Source organism: Arvicanthis niloticus, chromosome 19 (genome assembly GCF_011762505.2).
Source record: "Arvicanthis niloticus isolate mArvNil1 chromosome 19, mArvNil1.pat.X, whole genome shotgun sequence".
Lineage (NCBI taxonomy): Eukaryota > Metazoa > Chordata > Mammalia > Rodentia > Muridae > Arvicanthis > Arvicanthis niloticus.
The window spans coordinates 36,952,973-36,970,001 of record NC_047676.1 but is presented as its reverse complement, the minus strand read 5'-3'; the positions used below and the strand labels follow the sequence as shown (position 1 = coordinate 36,970,001).

Genomic DNA, 17,029 nt, shown 5'->3' with positions numbered 1-17,029 from the left:
ATGAATATTTTACATGTTTCTTTCAGGGCTTAGAATAATATTTCCTGTGTTGAACAAAGTGATTATACCATTTATTAATGTTATCATAATGTTTCCATTTGGAGACATTTTTTAGTACCGTTTAATTCTTGCTATCCAGATATCTGTCTGTCTATCTATCTATCTATCTATCTATCTATCTATCTATCATTTTTATAACATCTGAATAGATCTTTATTGATGCATTAGCAAGGTATCTTCTCATAAAAAGGCAGAAATAATTCCAACATCCCTTTGGAAACAGACTAACACATAGCTTTTTCTTTAGAAGTTGTGTTCTATTACATGGGACAAATATAGATGATTCTCTGAATTCTCTGGGAATATTATCAAATGTAGTTGCTATGCTGAGAAACACAGATGAAAAGCCAGCCTTGTAATTTTGCCCGAGATATCCTTATATACTCATTTTCTGGATTTAGGCCTACTCATTAGAAAATGATTTTGAAAAATATTTTTTATGGGTGACTGAAAAATACAAGTGAAAATAAGACTATCACTACCTTACTGAATGTAAAGATCTTTTTCTTTGTGCTTACTGTTTTGTTTTAGCATACTCCCGTAAAAATTCTGAACCCTTTATCAGGCTCTAACTATACTACTACAAGTACAATATAAAAGTAAGTGATGGACTCCAAATGAATATTATTTGTTCTTGCCTGTAAGGATGTAAATTAAGTCAAGTCATAATTGGATGGTTTGTTTCCATATTGTCAGTCTTAAATTCCCTTGCCTATCTTTTGAGTGTTTTAAATATCACACAAGAACATGTCGATCCAGTGTTTATTATTTAAGCTTTATTGCTAATTATATTGTTCAGCCCTGTTTCAAAATAAAAGTGACTCCACTATCTGCATCATAGGGCTATAGCTTCAGAAAAATAACCTAACATCATGTCCTCAATACATTCTCGGAAACTTATAAAAGTCTTCCAGTTCCTGCACTTCATAGGAGGATGAATGGTATGAGAACACATTTTTCTTGAGATGTCATGAGAGAAGACAGTTTATTTTCTTTTATTAATGCAATGGTGTCTTAAGACTAACAAGTAAAGAATTCATTAGGAGACACAAACATAAAGAAAACAAAATGTCCCTTTCCTAGCAACTATCAATTAACATTTCGTCCTCAGTTAGCAGTGGGACTTTGTAAATACCCACCCTATGCTGTCATTTTATGTAGATTGAGCCTTAGCTAGTTTTGTGCACTTTGTTATAACCACGGTCAGTTCATATATGAAACAACCATGTTGATTCTGCAATGCACTGTTTTGTTATAATCATCTTCTTCTGGGATAGTCACATACATAAGACCTAAGAGTATATGGAGAATAGAGTTTTAATAATAATAATAATAATAATAATAATAATAATAATAATAGTAATAATCACAACATAGCATCAGATTGATATAGAAAGGTATGTTTCAAAGGAATTTGGGCATGGTTGACTGTAATAAAAATATATGAAATTCTCAAAGAATTAATAAAAAATCATAAGTCAAAAACAAAATTAAAAAACACTCAGGGCTCAATAAAAAGTAGTTAGGCGCCAAGGAATACTTTGAGATTGGGCTTTTTGAAGAGTTCTAAATTTAAATGTGAGGAGTGATTTCATAAACTATTTCTACTCACTCAACCTTCATAAATTAAAGATTTTTTTCTTTTTCTGACAAATCTGCATGTCATCATGAAGAAAGAGCACTGCAGCACAGACATATCTAATGAACAGAGAACTTCGCTCCCCTCTGTCCTTGGATTAAAATGGCAGACCATGGAAATAAACACATGAGTCTCACATCAGGGGTAAACAGAAATTTGGGTTCATTAGATTGACTATAAGTTAGGGTCTTCATTTGAATGGAGTTTTGTAATACCTTTCTGTTATCCAAAGAAAGGGAATTAAAGCTTAACTATATATATCATAAGACTACCATTCTAAGATCAATCTAAAAAGTCTAATTATTTTCCAATCAACCAAGAAAGCAAATGATGACAAAAATGTTAAACAAACTCTTGATAGGATGAAATAAACTATCTTTAACTCAGATACGATTTACAGTCTGATCATTGGAAACTCAAAAGTGTTTTTTAAGCAATTTAGGAGAAGATTGACATTTAATTGGCCTAAAACTATTTTAAACACTGTTTGTTATTTTTTTGTTGTTATTTATCCAACTATTATGTACATCATTTTATGACAAGGTATGTGCCATTCTCTAAATGTTTCTTGGAAGCTAGAAACTGTATTGAGGAAGCAAGATAGGGGGTTGAGATAGCAGGAGGTATATGCCAACTAGCCTGGAAATGGAGTGAGAAGGAGTTAGAAGGTGTTTGAATGAAAATAGATAATTTAAGTGACATCTTCATATTATCAATTTGGTTTTAGGGAAGGAACACCTCAGGTGATATTTAATGGTGGACAGCAAATGGAAGGCATTTAAATAACATGCCTAGTTGAGAATCCAGTATATGGAAGTCAACTAAAATTCCTCTGAGAAACATGGACCCAGAAAATGTGCTTTAAGCTGTAAGAGGCAGGACTGGTCTATACTTCAGTGGATACTTAGAAATTGTATTTCATTTGTAAGCTATAGGAAAGTCTGTGTATAAAGGCAGGTAGAAATGGGAGAATTAGTCAGCAAATGTTGATAAATAAAAGACCTTCATCAAGGATGATGGTGACAGAAACAAATGAAAAGCTGAATTTAAAAAGGATTATACTAGGAAGTAAAAGCATAGCTCAGCAGATGATCAAAAACCAAGCTCTGCAAAGAAGATTGGGGGCACATTCTTAAAATTTGTACCTAATGGATGCATAAACACTATCCTTTAATAAGCAAAAGTTCAAAAATCAGGCAATTATTTTGAAATGGGTTGGGGGTGTACAGCTCACAGTCTTATACTACACATAGGATCCTGGGGTTTTTTCCCCTACCACTGAGGGTGGAGGAAACTCACAAATTAATTTGTTTAGATTGTTGAAGCAAAAGAAGTCAATGTATACAGGGAAATACCCTATTTGGGATGAAGGCATTTTGTTTATTGCTAGCATAAATGGCAGGAGAAATGGAGTCTGTTAAGGATTGAGGAAAATGTTTCTGCTAATACATAAAAATGGGAAGGATCCATTATAATGTTAAAACCAAAGTCATGAATGTTCTAGGAAGAGGAAGAAACAGTTGAAGTAGTAGAGTTTCTACATAAGAGTATATGAAACAATATCAAGCCATTGGCATCGCTAATTAGCATGGCCACTACAGGGAAGAATGTAGCTACAGGAAAATGACAAAATCAGTCAACTTCCTCTTAGTTGACTTTAGTACAGATCTTTATACTCCCATAGGATTTGAACCTCATTCTCACAAGCTTCTTTTAATAAATCAGTCATACTTTCACCTAAATGAATTCATCATCTGCTCATCTTGCTTTCATTGGTTAAGTTGCTAGTATACAGGAAACAATTAAATGCATTTAAATATTGTATAAATTACTTTTATTCTAAAGTCAAGCTAAGTTTTCCCTCATATTGGGTATGTAACTTTTTTTTTTTAATTTAAGAGAGTTAAACTGGGAATGATAGTGGAGGCTCACGATCCCAGCACTTAGAAGGCTAATGAGTTAAGATCAGGAAGTTCAAGCAGGAAAATGAGGAGCTTAAGCCATCCCCTGATACACAATGAATTTTAAGCTATTATTGTCTCTATAAGGCATCATCTTTAAAGCAAACAGACAGACAGATAGACAGACAGCAACAAACAAAATGTGAGAGAAGCAATTTCAAAAGGAAGAAAAAGGGAATCAAAGAAAGAATAAAAGTGAACATAAAAAAGTGTATTTCTGTTTCAAATTACTTATATTTGAATTCCTTGTGTAAGTAGTGCTATTTTTCCTTCTACTGTTCATGAACAATAAATTCATTCCCTGTGAGATGTTAAAACATCAGAAAAAAATCAGACCCAAATGAGGAATCTGTTTTGTGAAACTTACTAAAAGCATTTATTTTCTCTTAGTAGCAGTTTCAATAGTTTCTTTGATGATGGGGAAAACCTGAGAACATATCAGATTAATATTCAGGTATTGGCTTGGGAGATTTAAGCATATTCCCACTGACGATATTAAAAAGAGGGCCTAGAGTTTAGAAAATACACTATATTATTTTCAGACAGTATGTAGCACATCACAGAACAATTAATGGGAGTTTTGAAAATTGAAAGGATTTAAATAAAAGTTAAACCACGATTGTAAGGATTGATTGTGGCTATGAAAGAAAATTCAGTTAAGAAACCCCTCTTTGTGTGTTTATGAGCATGATTTGATGAAAAAGAAAGAACAAGTTATAACTGATCTCTCAAGCATAATTTGTTAGTTTCAAGATTTCATTTTTTTCTAAATAAAATGCTCTAAACATTTATGGTATCTACTGATGTTAATTCATCCCCGAAGCAATATTACTTGTGAAACCACTGACAGTTCCCAGAAATATCACACTGTGGTTCTGAATGAATAACAGATGTACCTAATTTACAATATGTTATCAAAAGAATTCATTGTGTGAGACTTCTATTTGTTTGCTTCTTTTAGGAGTGATTCTGGAGCAGGATAGTAGAGAATTATTGCATTATTTAACTTCAATTGTGTAGAGAGGAAATTGATACCACTGTTAGGAATTAAAGTATTTTTTTCTTCCTTTTTTTAGTCACAAATATTTACTTCATCAGACAAAAAGGAGAAGAGAACCATTCATTCAGTATTTAGGAGTGACATTGTAAAAGCAAGCATTGTTAATAACCAATTATGGAATAGCAAATCAATTTAAAGGTTTGTGTTAGCAATGACTGTTTTTAGTTTATATCAGACAGTGAGAAAGTCATGAGGATCAGGAGCAGGGATCTTCAAAGATTGGGAGCAATTGTTAGGGAGGAAAGGGAAATTGAATTTTATTGGTTTACCATAGTTCTTAAAGGGAGGTAAGTGGGTAGTGACAATGCATATGGTTGAGTGTGGAATTCTTCTTAATATTATGAATTTATCTTCACAGTACCATTTCTTACTTTTAAGTAGCTGTGGGAGAAAATAAACTCTATGAGGAAAGAAATTATCTATAAAATAACATTTGCCAACATTATCATTATTAGTGATGATTAACTTGAAATAAAAACACATTGCATTGAGAACTACTGTATTTATTTTTATTGGTTTTATGATTTCTAGTACTAGGTAAAACCATCATCTACATTATTTCTTTGCTTGGATTGCTAGCAGTATTGTTTGTCTACTGGGTTTTCCTCCTTGACTGTTATGCTAAGGAAACCCTTTATCCCTTTCCTTGAATTGTTGAAGATTTAATATAAGCACTGAGCAAACAGTGACACATACTAGGCATACTTATATAGAGAGTTCTGTGGAGAGATGAAGCCTTATTTAGTTTAACAAAGAGGTTACAGGGTAAATGGAATAGCCAGAAATCTTCACTTTATTAGAGTCTTGGTCTTCTTTTTCTTTCCATATAACATGCTCTGGACTCTACACTTGGCATGTATCATTGCATAGCATCCTTGTTCAGAGCGGCTTTGAGGACTAGAGAAGAACACTAGGATCCACGGCAGTTACATGTCTTGAATACTCATAGGAACAAAGGCAGAGACAAAGTGTGGAGCAGTGTGTTTTTATTGCTTATTATCTTAGATATTGTCTACATTACAACAGAAAATTAATACAGCAAAGGATATACTTTTGAGCTCCAAAGAACTTAAATCCAGAAATGACCAAGGAAAGAAATGCAAAAAGTACCCACAGCAAAAAAAATGAAACAAAAACCATATTGGAAAATATACATTTCTTTGAGAAGTGTTAAAGACTCAAGATTTGGAGAAAGGAGGGAAGAGCAAGCAGAGAACAGAGAATACTCAAGAAAGTGAATCTGTTTATGTGTGCACATGTTTGCCACAAGCCATGAAACGCACCTCACTAACTGAAGCCTCTAATTTTAAGACACGATTTTGGGTGTTAATGACACACCACTCCGGGCTCATCATTTCAATGTCTCATCATTTATAAATGTTCCTGTGATGAGTGATGTTGATTACGAGTTCTCTATTCATAGAGCAGAGCGCGGAGTATATGAGAAATCCTTACACCTTCTGCCCAGTTTTGTTGTCAACATGAAGTTGCAATGAACACTCATTATGGCAAAGATGACAACAGAAATAGAAATGCACATGGAAAACTAAATGAATTGTCTGACTTGACTTGGATGAAGGTAGAATGTTCACAGTTAGAGGAACAGATAGCATGGAAGATGTCTTATCCCTTGTGTATGCATAATACTGACACAGCAGGAAAAATAATATTATTGCCCAGGAAAGAAGGTAGGAGAAGTGGAGGTTGTGGTCTAGAGTGCCTTGGCAACCATCAGCTCTTCTGAGTTACTTGAGAGAGTCATTGATGGGTTTGATTCAGGGAGTTGCATTTTGGATAGATTGTTTTAGCATGGTTTTAGCATAGAATCATTTTAGAATAGCTAGAAAATTTATTGATAAATTTTAAGCAAGTGATAGCTTTTTTTGGAATAAGGAAGATCAGGATAAAAACAAAAAGAGGGAAGGATCAGAATAACAATTTGCACTATTTAATACAATTGAATGACAACTTAATAAAATTGAACAGTTACTCGAATCTGTAAATACACTCATGTTTAGAGTCAAAAGAGAATGAAATCATTGTGTTCCCAATATAAACGTGGAGAGCAAAGACTTAGGTAGAGAAACCCATGGATAAAAGATTATCAAGAGGCCAGTTTTGAAGAACATGAACATTATTGATGCAAATGACATTATACTACAGTGCAAAAAGGGTGACTCTGGTTTCTAGATCTACCAGAATGAAACCAGGCTAAATAAAAGTTGGGTTACATTATACAGATTTTATACATTGTTTTTAAATCTATAAAATGAAGTCAAAGATATGGTGAAGGGAAATTATAAGAGTTAATGGCTCTTTATATTAATACTGAGATAGATGTAAGGTGACTTCAGTGTTGCTGATAGGTTATGGGGTAACGACATAATCACTTATAATGCAGGGCTGGGACTCTTTTCATCTATTGACTAGAATGACATTTTAGTTTTCGGTTTTTTTTTTTTTTTTTAGAAAAATTCATTTCAATGACATAAGTAAAATAAAAATAATGCCTGTATTCCACAGTATGTTCAAGATTCCTCCTTACAAAACTGAATTTCTTTTCGTAAGTAAAGAAGAGTAAGCAGACAGTGATTAGAACAGTAATGTTGGCCCCAGTTTTTTGGTTTTCTGCTCCTGTGATCTATCTAAGCAATTCATTTAGTTTCTCCCATCCATTAAATCCTATACATTTAGTGCCTCAATTTTACAGATAAGAAAATTGAGGATTACAGTATGTATATAACTTATCATCACCGAACAAAGTTGTTGGTAGGGATTTTTGAAAGAAGACACCTGCAATGCTAATTGTAAAAGGAAACGAATGAATAAAACATGTTCCTTCAAGATTTTTACATTTCAAATGAAAATAATTATTATTTATTATGTATAAATATTGAAATAGGGCTGTGATTTTCATATAATTATTTTTATTGTTAAAGCATCAAAGTGCCTATTAGTAAGTACTCTGTAAGTATAAAGAGATACTTTTATGTTAGTATCAATTAGCCTTTGTGCCATATAAGAGATAACATTGCTTACTTAGTGGTGTTATCTAGTATAGCTCCAAAGTTTCTGCCTCCCATGTAATGGTGCCCTCCAATACCTATGATTAATTTTAAAAATGCTCCACATACATGGCCTCAAGCCAATTGGATGAATGGATTTTCTCAATTAATGTGTACTCTTTTCAGATGACTCTAGCCACATTGATAAAAAAGCAACTCTCTACAATTGACTCCTTGCGAATTTGACACAGAAACACACCACTATTACACTATAACTTTTCCTATTTTTTGTTTACCCCCAAAGTCTCATACTAATATCACAATATAAAAATAGCTTTAAAAGCCATATTAAGTTCTTTCTTACTCCAAAAAGGAGGAGAAATCCAGGCACAGCTGCAGTCAAATTAAAGTACAATCAATATCCAGTAGTATAAAGAAAATCCTGTAGCTCAGTGTGTGACATTTTGGAATCACACTCTTCTGTGTTCCAAAAGGCTTAGGGAACTCCAGGAGTGCAACTCACAATATATACAGCTTATCTTGTAGGTTAAGACTGACTCTGTTCCATAGCAGTCACTGTGACTCCTGATCATCCAACAGTCCTGTAATCTTAAAAATCCTGGGGTCTGCACTGCCACTAAGGCTGTCCCTTCACCAGTAGCATCTCCTGGGCACTTCTCAGGGATTCTAACTTTGTCTTATTGTGGGAAGCCTAGCTTCTCCCTATTGTCCTTTCTATTCTTCAATATTCATGCTATCAAACCCACTAAAGCATGGAAGACTCCTATATATTACTGAGTTCAGCTGCCATCTTGAGTTGAAGTCATGGCTGCCCTGGGCCATCACTGTGTGCTGAATGAGGAAACACTTCCCAGAAATTTTCACTTCGAAGATACTGGTGTCTTGTCAATCACAGCAGAGCTTTTGATCCCAGACAAACAGTATCTACTGTCAAGTAATGCAAGATCTTACTTAAAAGGTTCTTGTTTATTGTTAATTACACCTGATTCTACAGCCCACACTGACCAGAAATGGCAACATCTTAATTCCAATTATCATATGAATAGCCCCAAATAGTTTTGGAGGGATTCTCAAACACCCCCAGGAACCATTATAATCCAAGTTTTCATTATTGGCCTTTATTTCTGCATACCTATCTTCCATGTTTCCACCAAATAGCACATTAAGCTTTGAGCAGTCAACAGATTTCAAGACCCAAGTTTCAAACACTTCTACAGCCTTCCCCAAAACAACACGGTCATGTCTGTCACACTTGCCTATTCTCTGGTGACAATTTCTGTTCTACTTTCTACCGCTGTGATAAAACACTGGCCAAAACCAACTTATGGGAGGCAATGGTTTATTTCATCTTGCAGCTTCTAGTCTATCATGAAGGAAACATCAGAACCGGAAAGAACCTTTATCAGGAACTGAATTAGAGCTATGAAGAAAAGCTGGTTTTTGGTTTGCTTCCCATGCCTTACTCAGCTTAGTTTCTTATGAAACCTAGGATCAACTATCCAGGGACTGCACCACCAAAGGTTGACTTGGTCCTCTCTTATCCATCATTAATCAAGAAAATGTACTTGCCTACAGGCCAGTGTGATGAAGGCATTTTCTCAGTTGAGGATTCCTCTTCTCAAATGACAAGGAAACTAATCAGCACAAATGAAACACAAAGTATCTTGGTTAACTGAAACGTCTGCCAACCATAAAAGTTAATGTTATTAACGCAATACAATTGCCATAAGAAAATGCCTACCACTAGAAAACAGCATCTTGTTTTCAGAGACCATTTTGTTATTATATAGTTGTGTTAGCTGACTAGTTATTTTTCTCATATATGTATATGAGAAAAATAACTAGTATATATATATATATATATATATATATATATCCCTGATATCTATATATATCCTGATATCTATAGTCTACTATTTAATGAGTTTATTGTAGTGCCCGTGGACTAAGAGAACCTTCATGGAAATAATATTAGATTAATTTCTCATTAATATAAGTTTTGTACACTTGAAATAAAGTTCCTATTTGTCTTCCAGTTTTAAGATTGATTGATTATTATTTATGTTCCCTGTTGCTATGATAAAAATATTACATCAAAAACAATGTAAGCTGAAAGGTTTAATTTTGGTTCACAGTTTGAGAGTGTTGTCTGTCATGGTGAGAAAGTCATGGTGGCCAGGAGGCTGCTGATCACATTATGTCTACAACCAGGAAGCATAGGATAATGAATACTCCATGTCCTTTCTCCTTTTTGTTATGTCCAGTATCTAATCCAGGGAATGTTCACAGTTGGAGTGTTTTTCCAGCTCAATTAACCTTTTATAAATAATCCATAAAAGCATGCCTTGAGTGTAAAATCACCTATACAATCCCGTAGTCATTTCTCAAGGTCTTTCTGACACTTTCAGTCTCACTTCCCACAGAGACTAAACTTCCCAGTTGGGGTAGACATTTTTTCAAAATAGCAGTAGTAATCACACCCATATTCAAAAGTTTCTAAAACTCAAAACTTGCTTTGAAAGATAGTACAATATATATTGCAAAGATGTTTGATGAAATGGCTTAAGGTTGAAACTTCACTTCTCTGAGGAGGACAGGGGATGATGTGAGAGGGGCTTTGTGAGGGTGGGACTGGGAGTAGAGGAGGGTGGGGAGCTGTGATCAGGATGTAAAGTGAACAAATAAATATATTAATGAAAAAAATTGGTTCAATCCTCAAACCTGGAAGAGATTGATTATTTTCAGTCTCACCACAAGTTAGTCTTCTTTATTTGGATCAAGGACAAACATAACATTTGGTTTATGCAATAAAGTTTATAATCTATACTTGACTAAATTTGTGCTCTTAGAGGTTATTATCAATGAGATTCTTAGAATACTCTTTATATTATTCCTCAATCCTTTCTGTGATTACTAAACTGACAAAGTGTTTCAAAGTCCCTCTAAACAGTTGTAACAAAGATGAGGTTTAAAGGTAGGATTGTTATACCTGTATATATTTACACTATTAAAAAAATTCTACCTATATTTAGCGTCAGTTATATAGGATCGTTACTTTTTAGCTCCCTTAGATTTTTAAAAATTCTTATTTTCATGATGAGTTGTACCAATTAATTTTAGATCATTTATCTTAAAGCCTTGCCTTAGTAATATATGAGTTTTTATCCCAAATAAATATTCAGTCATTGAAAAAAAATAATGTTTGAAACCAACAGTTATTTGTTATTCTCTTCTACATTTTGCTATATATCTTCAATAATTGTTTTCTAAATGGAAAATGGCTGATGACTTTCTGCATCCTAAATTGCAACTTTTTCTTATTTATTGTAGGTTTTACTGGGATTTAATCATGCTTATAATGATGGTTGGAAATTTGGTCATCATACCAGTTGGAATCACATTCTTCACCGAACAAACAACAACGCCGTGGATTATTTTCAATGTGGCATCAGATACCGTTTTCCTGTTGGACCTAATCATGAATTTTAGGACTGGGACTGTCAATGAAGACAGCTCGGAAATCATCCTAGACCCTAAAGTAATCAAGATGAATTATTTAAAAAGCTGGTTTGTGGTGGACTTCATCTCATCGATCCCAGTGGATTATATCTTTCTCATTGTAGAGAAAGGGATGGATTCGGAAGTTTACAAGACAGCCAGAGCACTTCGTATTGTGAGATTTACAAAAATTCTAAGTCTCCTGCGTTTATTACGCCTTTCAAGGTTAATTAGATACATACACCAATGGGAAGAGGTAAGCTGCATGTTTTTCTTTCTTAAAGTCACTCTATCATGGGATTTTCATGATGACTATTTGAGTATATACGTGTTTGTTATGTTTAATGAACTGCAAGAAGTTTAAGAACAAATGATTTGCAGAGTTCTCCATTCTGGTATTTAAGTAATGTTTATATCTCTGAATAATTTGAGCCAACTGAGAATAATTATAAAACATTCCAACAATTGAATATATTTTCTGCAAATACACTTTAACTGACATATTGTTATCTTAGTCAATGTGATTTTTCTTATGCCTTAGAAGATTCTATTTAAGAAAAATATTTTAAATTTATCTTTGACAAAGATCTATAGGGTATGATTGGTAATCTAGTATATCATCATGTATAAAAGATGATAAAATATGTTCCTAAAAATATTGGAATTTCAGTGAATTTACATTTGTCTTGGTTATCTCTAAATTCTATAAACTCAGATTTGAATTCAGCATACTAAATTTGCTCATTGTTTTGTCTTCCTACAGTTATTATATTTTCTCCCAATTAGTTCATTTCATAATAGTGAAAACCCAGAATATGTAGGAAGAAAATAACAACATAGAAAACACAAAGGAATCATTCCAGTGATTCTAGCCAGTCAGGCCTCTTTGCTGCTGAATAGGGCATCTGCTGTTCTTAGACAGTGGGTGGGGTGGTGAAAGAACCCTGCCAACTCAAGTTTCCAAAGGCCTGAGTTAAATATACCACCATCAAGCAAATGAGTACTTCTTTCTACAGCTAGTATATTAACCTTTTTTTTTTTTTTTTTTTTTGGCTTTTTTTCTTCATAAGCACAGTCCTTTGTATTAATTATAAACTGGACTTGATTGTCTGCATAATAATGAAAGTCAAAAGACCTCCAGAGTATCCAATGGAACACTAATAAAAGCACTCCACTCACTCTAGATTATTGGTTTATTCCTACAGAAATGCTGGTTGGGATTTTTCATAAAATGGAAGTTTTGTTTGCTTTCTGGGCAGCTGTAGCAATGTTTTTTGTGGAGGCTTGTCAATGGCATTTTGGTTTACAGGATTTTAGGAAATGACACACAGCAATAAAACTCTGCATAATACGCTGATGAAAGCAATAACATGGATCATTCTTAAAATACAGAACTGGAATATATTAAAAATGAAATAAAGCATATAGGAGAAACCGAATGCACTTGCAACATTTCTATACATAGTGCATACATAGAAATGAACATTAACGTTCACTTCTCAAAGCCTTTTCACAAATCTGAAAGTACCAATCCGAGATGATTCTTGATAATACCCCCCAATATTTATTGGAGGCTTGTATTAATTTCATAAGCAGTTTTTGATCATTTGTACAAATTAGCTCACTGAATCTTTTCTACAACCCGATGAGATAGAGTCTATTGTTGTTAACAGATGAGGACAGTTAAACACACTATGGTTCCTTGCCAGGATTAAGAGGCTGGGAAGAGGTGAAGCTGGGATTCCTGTCTTGGCAATATGACTCCAGAGCCATGTTCTTAACCTGTAAAACTGTACAGTTCTCACTGTGGGTTGTCCTTTTGTACCCCTTAAGCTTGTTTAAGGAGCTAAGTGGAGATTTTCTTACTGGAGCATGTGCTCATTGCAACATCACAGAACCAAAAAAGTAATCCTTAAAGCAAGGCCACAATAATATTTTGACAAATAGTCAGTGAGACAAAAGTCACGGATAGAGCTGCCCAGTCAATTAAAAATACAGGAGACAGTGTGACTATTTTTAATGGATTTCAGCTTTAACCCAGTTATCCCAGAGAACGGCAGCAGGATGAACAGATGGCATCTGATCAGATAAAGTGACAGAGCATGTGGTCAGAGAGGACACTCTTTAACACCAACATTTTCTGTTCCTGGCATGGTCACCAGCACCTAGGTCTGTTCAGCATGACAGAATTTTAAAGGTGCCCGAGATATCATTCAGAAGCATCAGCTGTCTGACATCATTATTGTGAAATGCAATTTAATATGCACTTAGAGAGATTTGCTAACCACACACATTCATGGCAGCACTGTGAGTTGGCAAGATCTTTCTTATAAATAAATGACCTTGGTAATAAATGAATCAGAAGCTCATTTAGCTGAAGAATGTTTTCTTGGTTATATGATACACCCATATAATAATATATATCATGAATGTTTAATGACTAAATACTCTTAAAGAAGACTAAAATTGGAATAACACTTGAGAATTTAATATAAATTCATTTATTCCACCTACAAAATTTAAAACATAATCACACACACACACACACACACACACACACACACACACACACACACACAAACCAAAACCAAAAAACAATCAAACCAAAATCACTGAATGGCTCCCAAATTGGCACATCTCCACCTGACTTTTATAAATGTCGTTAGGATGCGTTTACAAGTTGAAATACAAGTTAATCAGCAGAAGTAGCTGTATGAGTTGGATTAAGACTGCAGAGGAAGATAAGAGTTCACCCACATGTCTTAGAGCTCTGAGCATTTTAGTCCCAGGCTGGCTAATGCTAAATTCAGCATACTTGGGGAAGTCGCGTGTGAAGTCTGGAAGCTGCCACTGTTCTAAATGAATCATTCGCAAGGAAAGCAGCTGCCTGCTATAGGGAACTGTGTTCAGCTTTGGAGATGCATTTTCTTTCCACCCACAGCCTGGATTAGTTCAACTAAAATACAAGATGTTCTGAAGCCAGGGAAATTAGAGAAATCTTATGAATGAGATGCAGGAAGTTTAAATTTTACTTCCTATGGTTCATCGGTGTGACGGGTAAATGTGTAAAAGGAAATGTTTGACGGAGATGATCAATTTATGAAATGCTCTGGGATAAATGTATAAAGGGTGAAGTTACACTTTTAAGTCAATTGGTAAGATCAATGATTTATGGTGTAAACACAGAGCTCTTTGAAACAGGTTAAAATTTTATATGTATGTATATATATATATAAATATGTATACATATAAATATATGTATGTATATACATAGTCAGGTGATATGAAAATCTAAAGAAATTTAGATAAATTAGCCTAGAAAATTTTCCCTGAGTATAATGTTTCTATTGGTATAGAATTTCCAATATTAGCACAAATGGGTTCTTCTTAGTTTTGTGTTTTTGTTTTGAAAACTCATTCTTTTAATTCAGTGATATCACTTTTCTTATTTTAAGTATGCCAGACCTCCAGGCCTGAACTGTTTTGTAATCTAATACATGGGAAACAATTCTATATGACCTTCCTAAAAGACACATATGGTGAGGAAATCCTTGAAAATTAAATGGACCATTATTAACAATTTGTGACGATCACAAACCTCTAAAGAGATAAAGACCAGATTAAAAGCTTAGCAAACTGGGGATTATTCACTGTATAAAAGTAAGGGGTTCTCAAAACCTCAAGTGACCTGTCTGTTGACCTCACTCGTTTTGTCAAAGAGAGATGACCCTTGAACATTTTTACAGCCTCATGCAATATTAATTAAAAGCATGGAGCTAAAAAAAATTTTAAAAAAGCAGAGACCTCACCTTGATTATGGTTATTATGTTGTGTGATTACAATCACAAAGCTATGTGGGATATTAAGACAGGAGAAAACCATGAGTCTCAGGGCAGCCTTAGCAATGTAGTAAGATCCCAACATAGAAAGAACTAAATGACAAATAACATTTGGCAAAAATTATTTTCTCTTGTAGAAGGTTATACAATTATAGGCTTCAGTGTCCCAACTAAGCTGGGCATTCCTTCATGAGTGATGTAAACGATATCGTTCAATGCATGATTATTTAGTAAACACAGCTCTTGGGTACCCATCACATTTTATTTATTCCTCATTTTCTATCTCCCCTGCTTCTCTTGTGTGGATTTGGGGCATATTACAATGAAATAAATGCACTCTGAGGCAGGAAGGGAGGCTTGTAGCTATGAATATCTTAGGCAGAGCAGTTGCAGAAGGATAAATCTTGGTATGTCACGATGATTTTCTACTAATCAATACTAGATTGTGATGTTGAATCACATAGAAAATTTTATCTACAAATTATGAACCATAGCACAGAATTGTTAAGGAGATTTAGTCTTATAGGAAACTGAAGCAGAATTTGATTTCTGATTTTGGTTAATTTTAGCATGTTATTTGATACAGACTAAAACCTAACTCTTGTTATAAATTTCCTGATTATTAAACATTTCAATATATTTTAAGCACTTCTGTTTTTAGAAAACACATGAAATTTCAAGTCTTGTCATAAGCAAATGAAATGTTGGCCTAAATTTTCCCTAGCCTAGAATACAGAGAGACTCTCTATTTCCTGTCACGTCCAACCTGCTTTCTCCCGTGTGTCTTCAAGTCTCTTCAGCACACTGCCTCAATTCACCATTGTTGCTTACTTTTTTTTTTTTTTTTTTTTTTTTGCTAACATTCACTTAATTTTAGTTTTACTATGCTTGAAAGCAGTGGTTTTCCCCAATATTGTAATTTTTCAGGTGGAAACTTCAGATTGAAAAATCACTCTCCATCTGCCCTTTAAAAATCAATTCAAAGTCATTTATAGAATGTATTCTACTTGGATGCACTGTTATAACGGCCAATACTGGATTATATACTGGCTCTGAATACTCCAGTTCAGGATACTTAGTTATATGTGCTGTCTTTGTCTTTTCTTGACATGGGCATGTAGATGGAACAGTCACTGTTTATTTTGCCCTTGAGACTCCTTGTGTATTTGGACAGGATTCTAGACATGGTATATCACCAAGCATGCTGTCTGTTTCACACATGGTAATCTAAGGGCTAAATCTATTAAATATATGAAGACTATTCATTTTTTACTTGGAATCATTTTTTCCCCAGTGGTGTTTCCTTATAACTGCTAATGCGTAGAAACACAAAGCAGATGTGGCTTTGTAGGAAAAGCAGACATGTGGATACATAATCAATCGTACATGATATGCTAAATAGCGACCTGAAACAGGAAGTGAACGATTTCCACTGTATACCAAGAAGCTTTCCAAGATGCTTGAACTGTGTATGCCGCTGGAGTCTGGAACATTAAGCCAAATAGAGGCTCATGGAGTATAGCATCATACTGAACATACACTGCATAGGCTGCTTAGGAGAGCAACTGTGTATCTCCAGAGTGAGCTTGAAAGCACAGACTGGAATTCATGCTAATATTGAACTAGGTGAGGTATTGTTGAGACATTTTATGCAGGACACTTGACATCTTATTAGTTTGACAGAGTTCAGGAGATTGGGGCTGCTTAGCAGAGAGTCAATGCTCCTAGTAAAGAGAGAGCGTTGGCCTTGACTCACAGTGCTGTGTGGACAGTTACACTAGACAGGATCCTTTTTTGAATAGCTAAAGGGCACATATTAGCAAAATATTCTTATCCTTAAATATGTGTAACAATAATTTATGAAAAGTTGAAGAAATATATTTTTCATGTTTTATTACTAAATGTCAATTGTGCTTAAAATTTCTATTTTTTAGTAGTTATAGGTT

The 17,029-nt window shown here is 34.2% G+C and overlaps 1 protein-coding gene across 1 annotated transcript in view; it reads left to right on the top strand.

Moving 5' to 3' along the window:
• Hcn1 (hyperpolarization activated cyclic nucleotide gated potassium channel 1) overlaps positions 1-17,029 on the top strand; it is a 347,574-nt gene that overhangs the window by 41,007 nt on the left and 289,538 nt on the right. Inside the window, exon 2 of the mRNA XM_034523345.2 lies at positions 11,077-11,500. Within this exon, the coding sequence (XP_034379236.1) occupies positions 11,077-11,500 (424 nt within the window). The remainder of the gene's footprint in view (positions 1-11,076; positions 11,501-17,029) is intronic.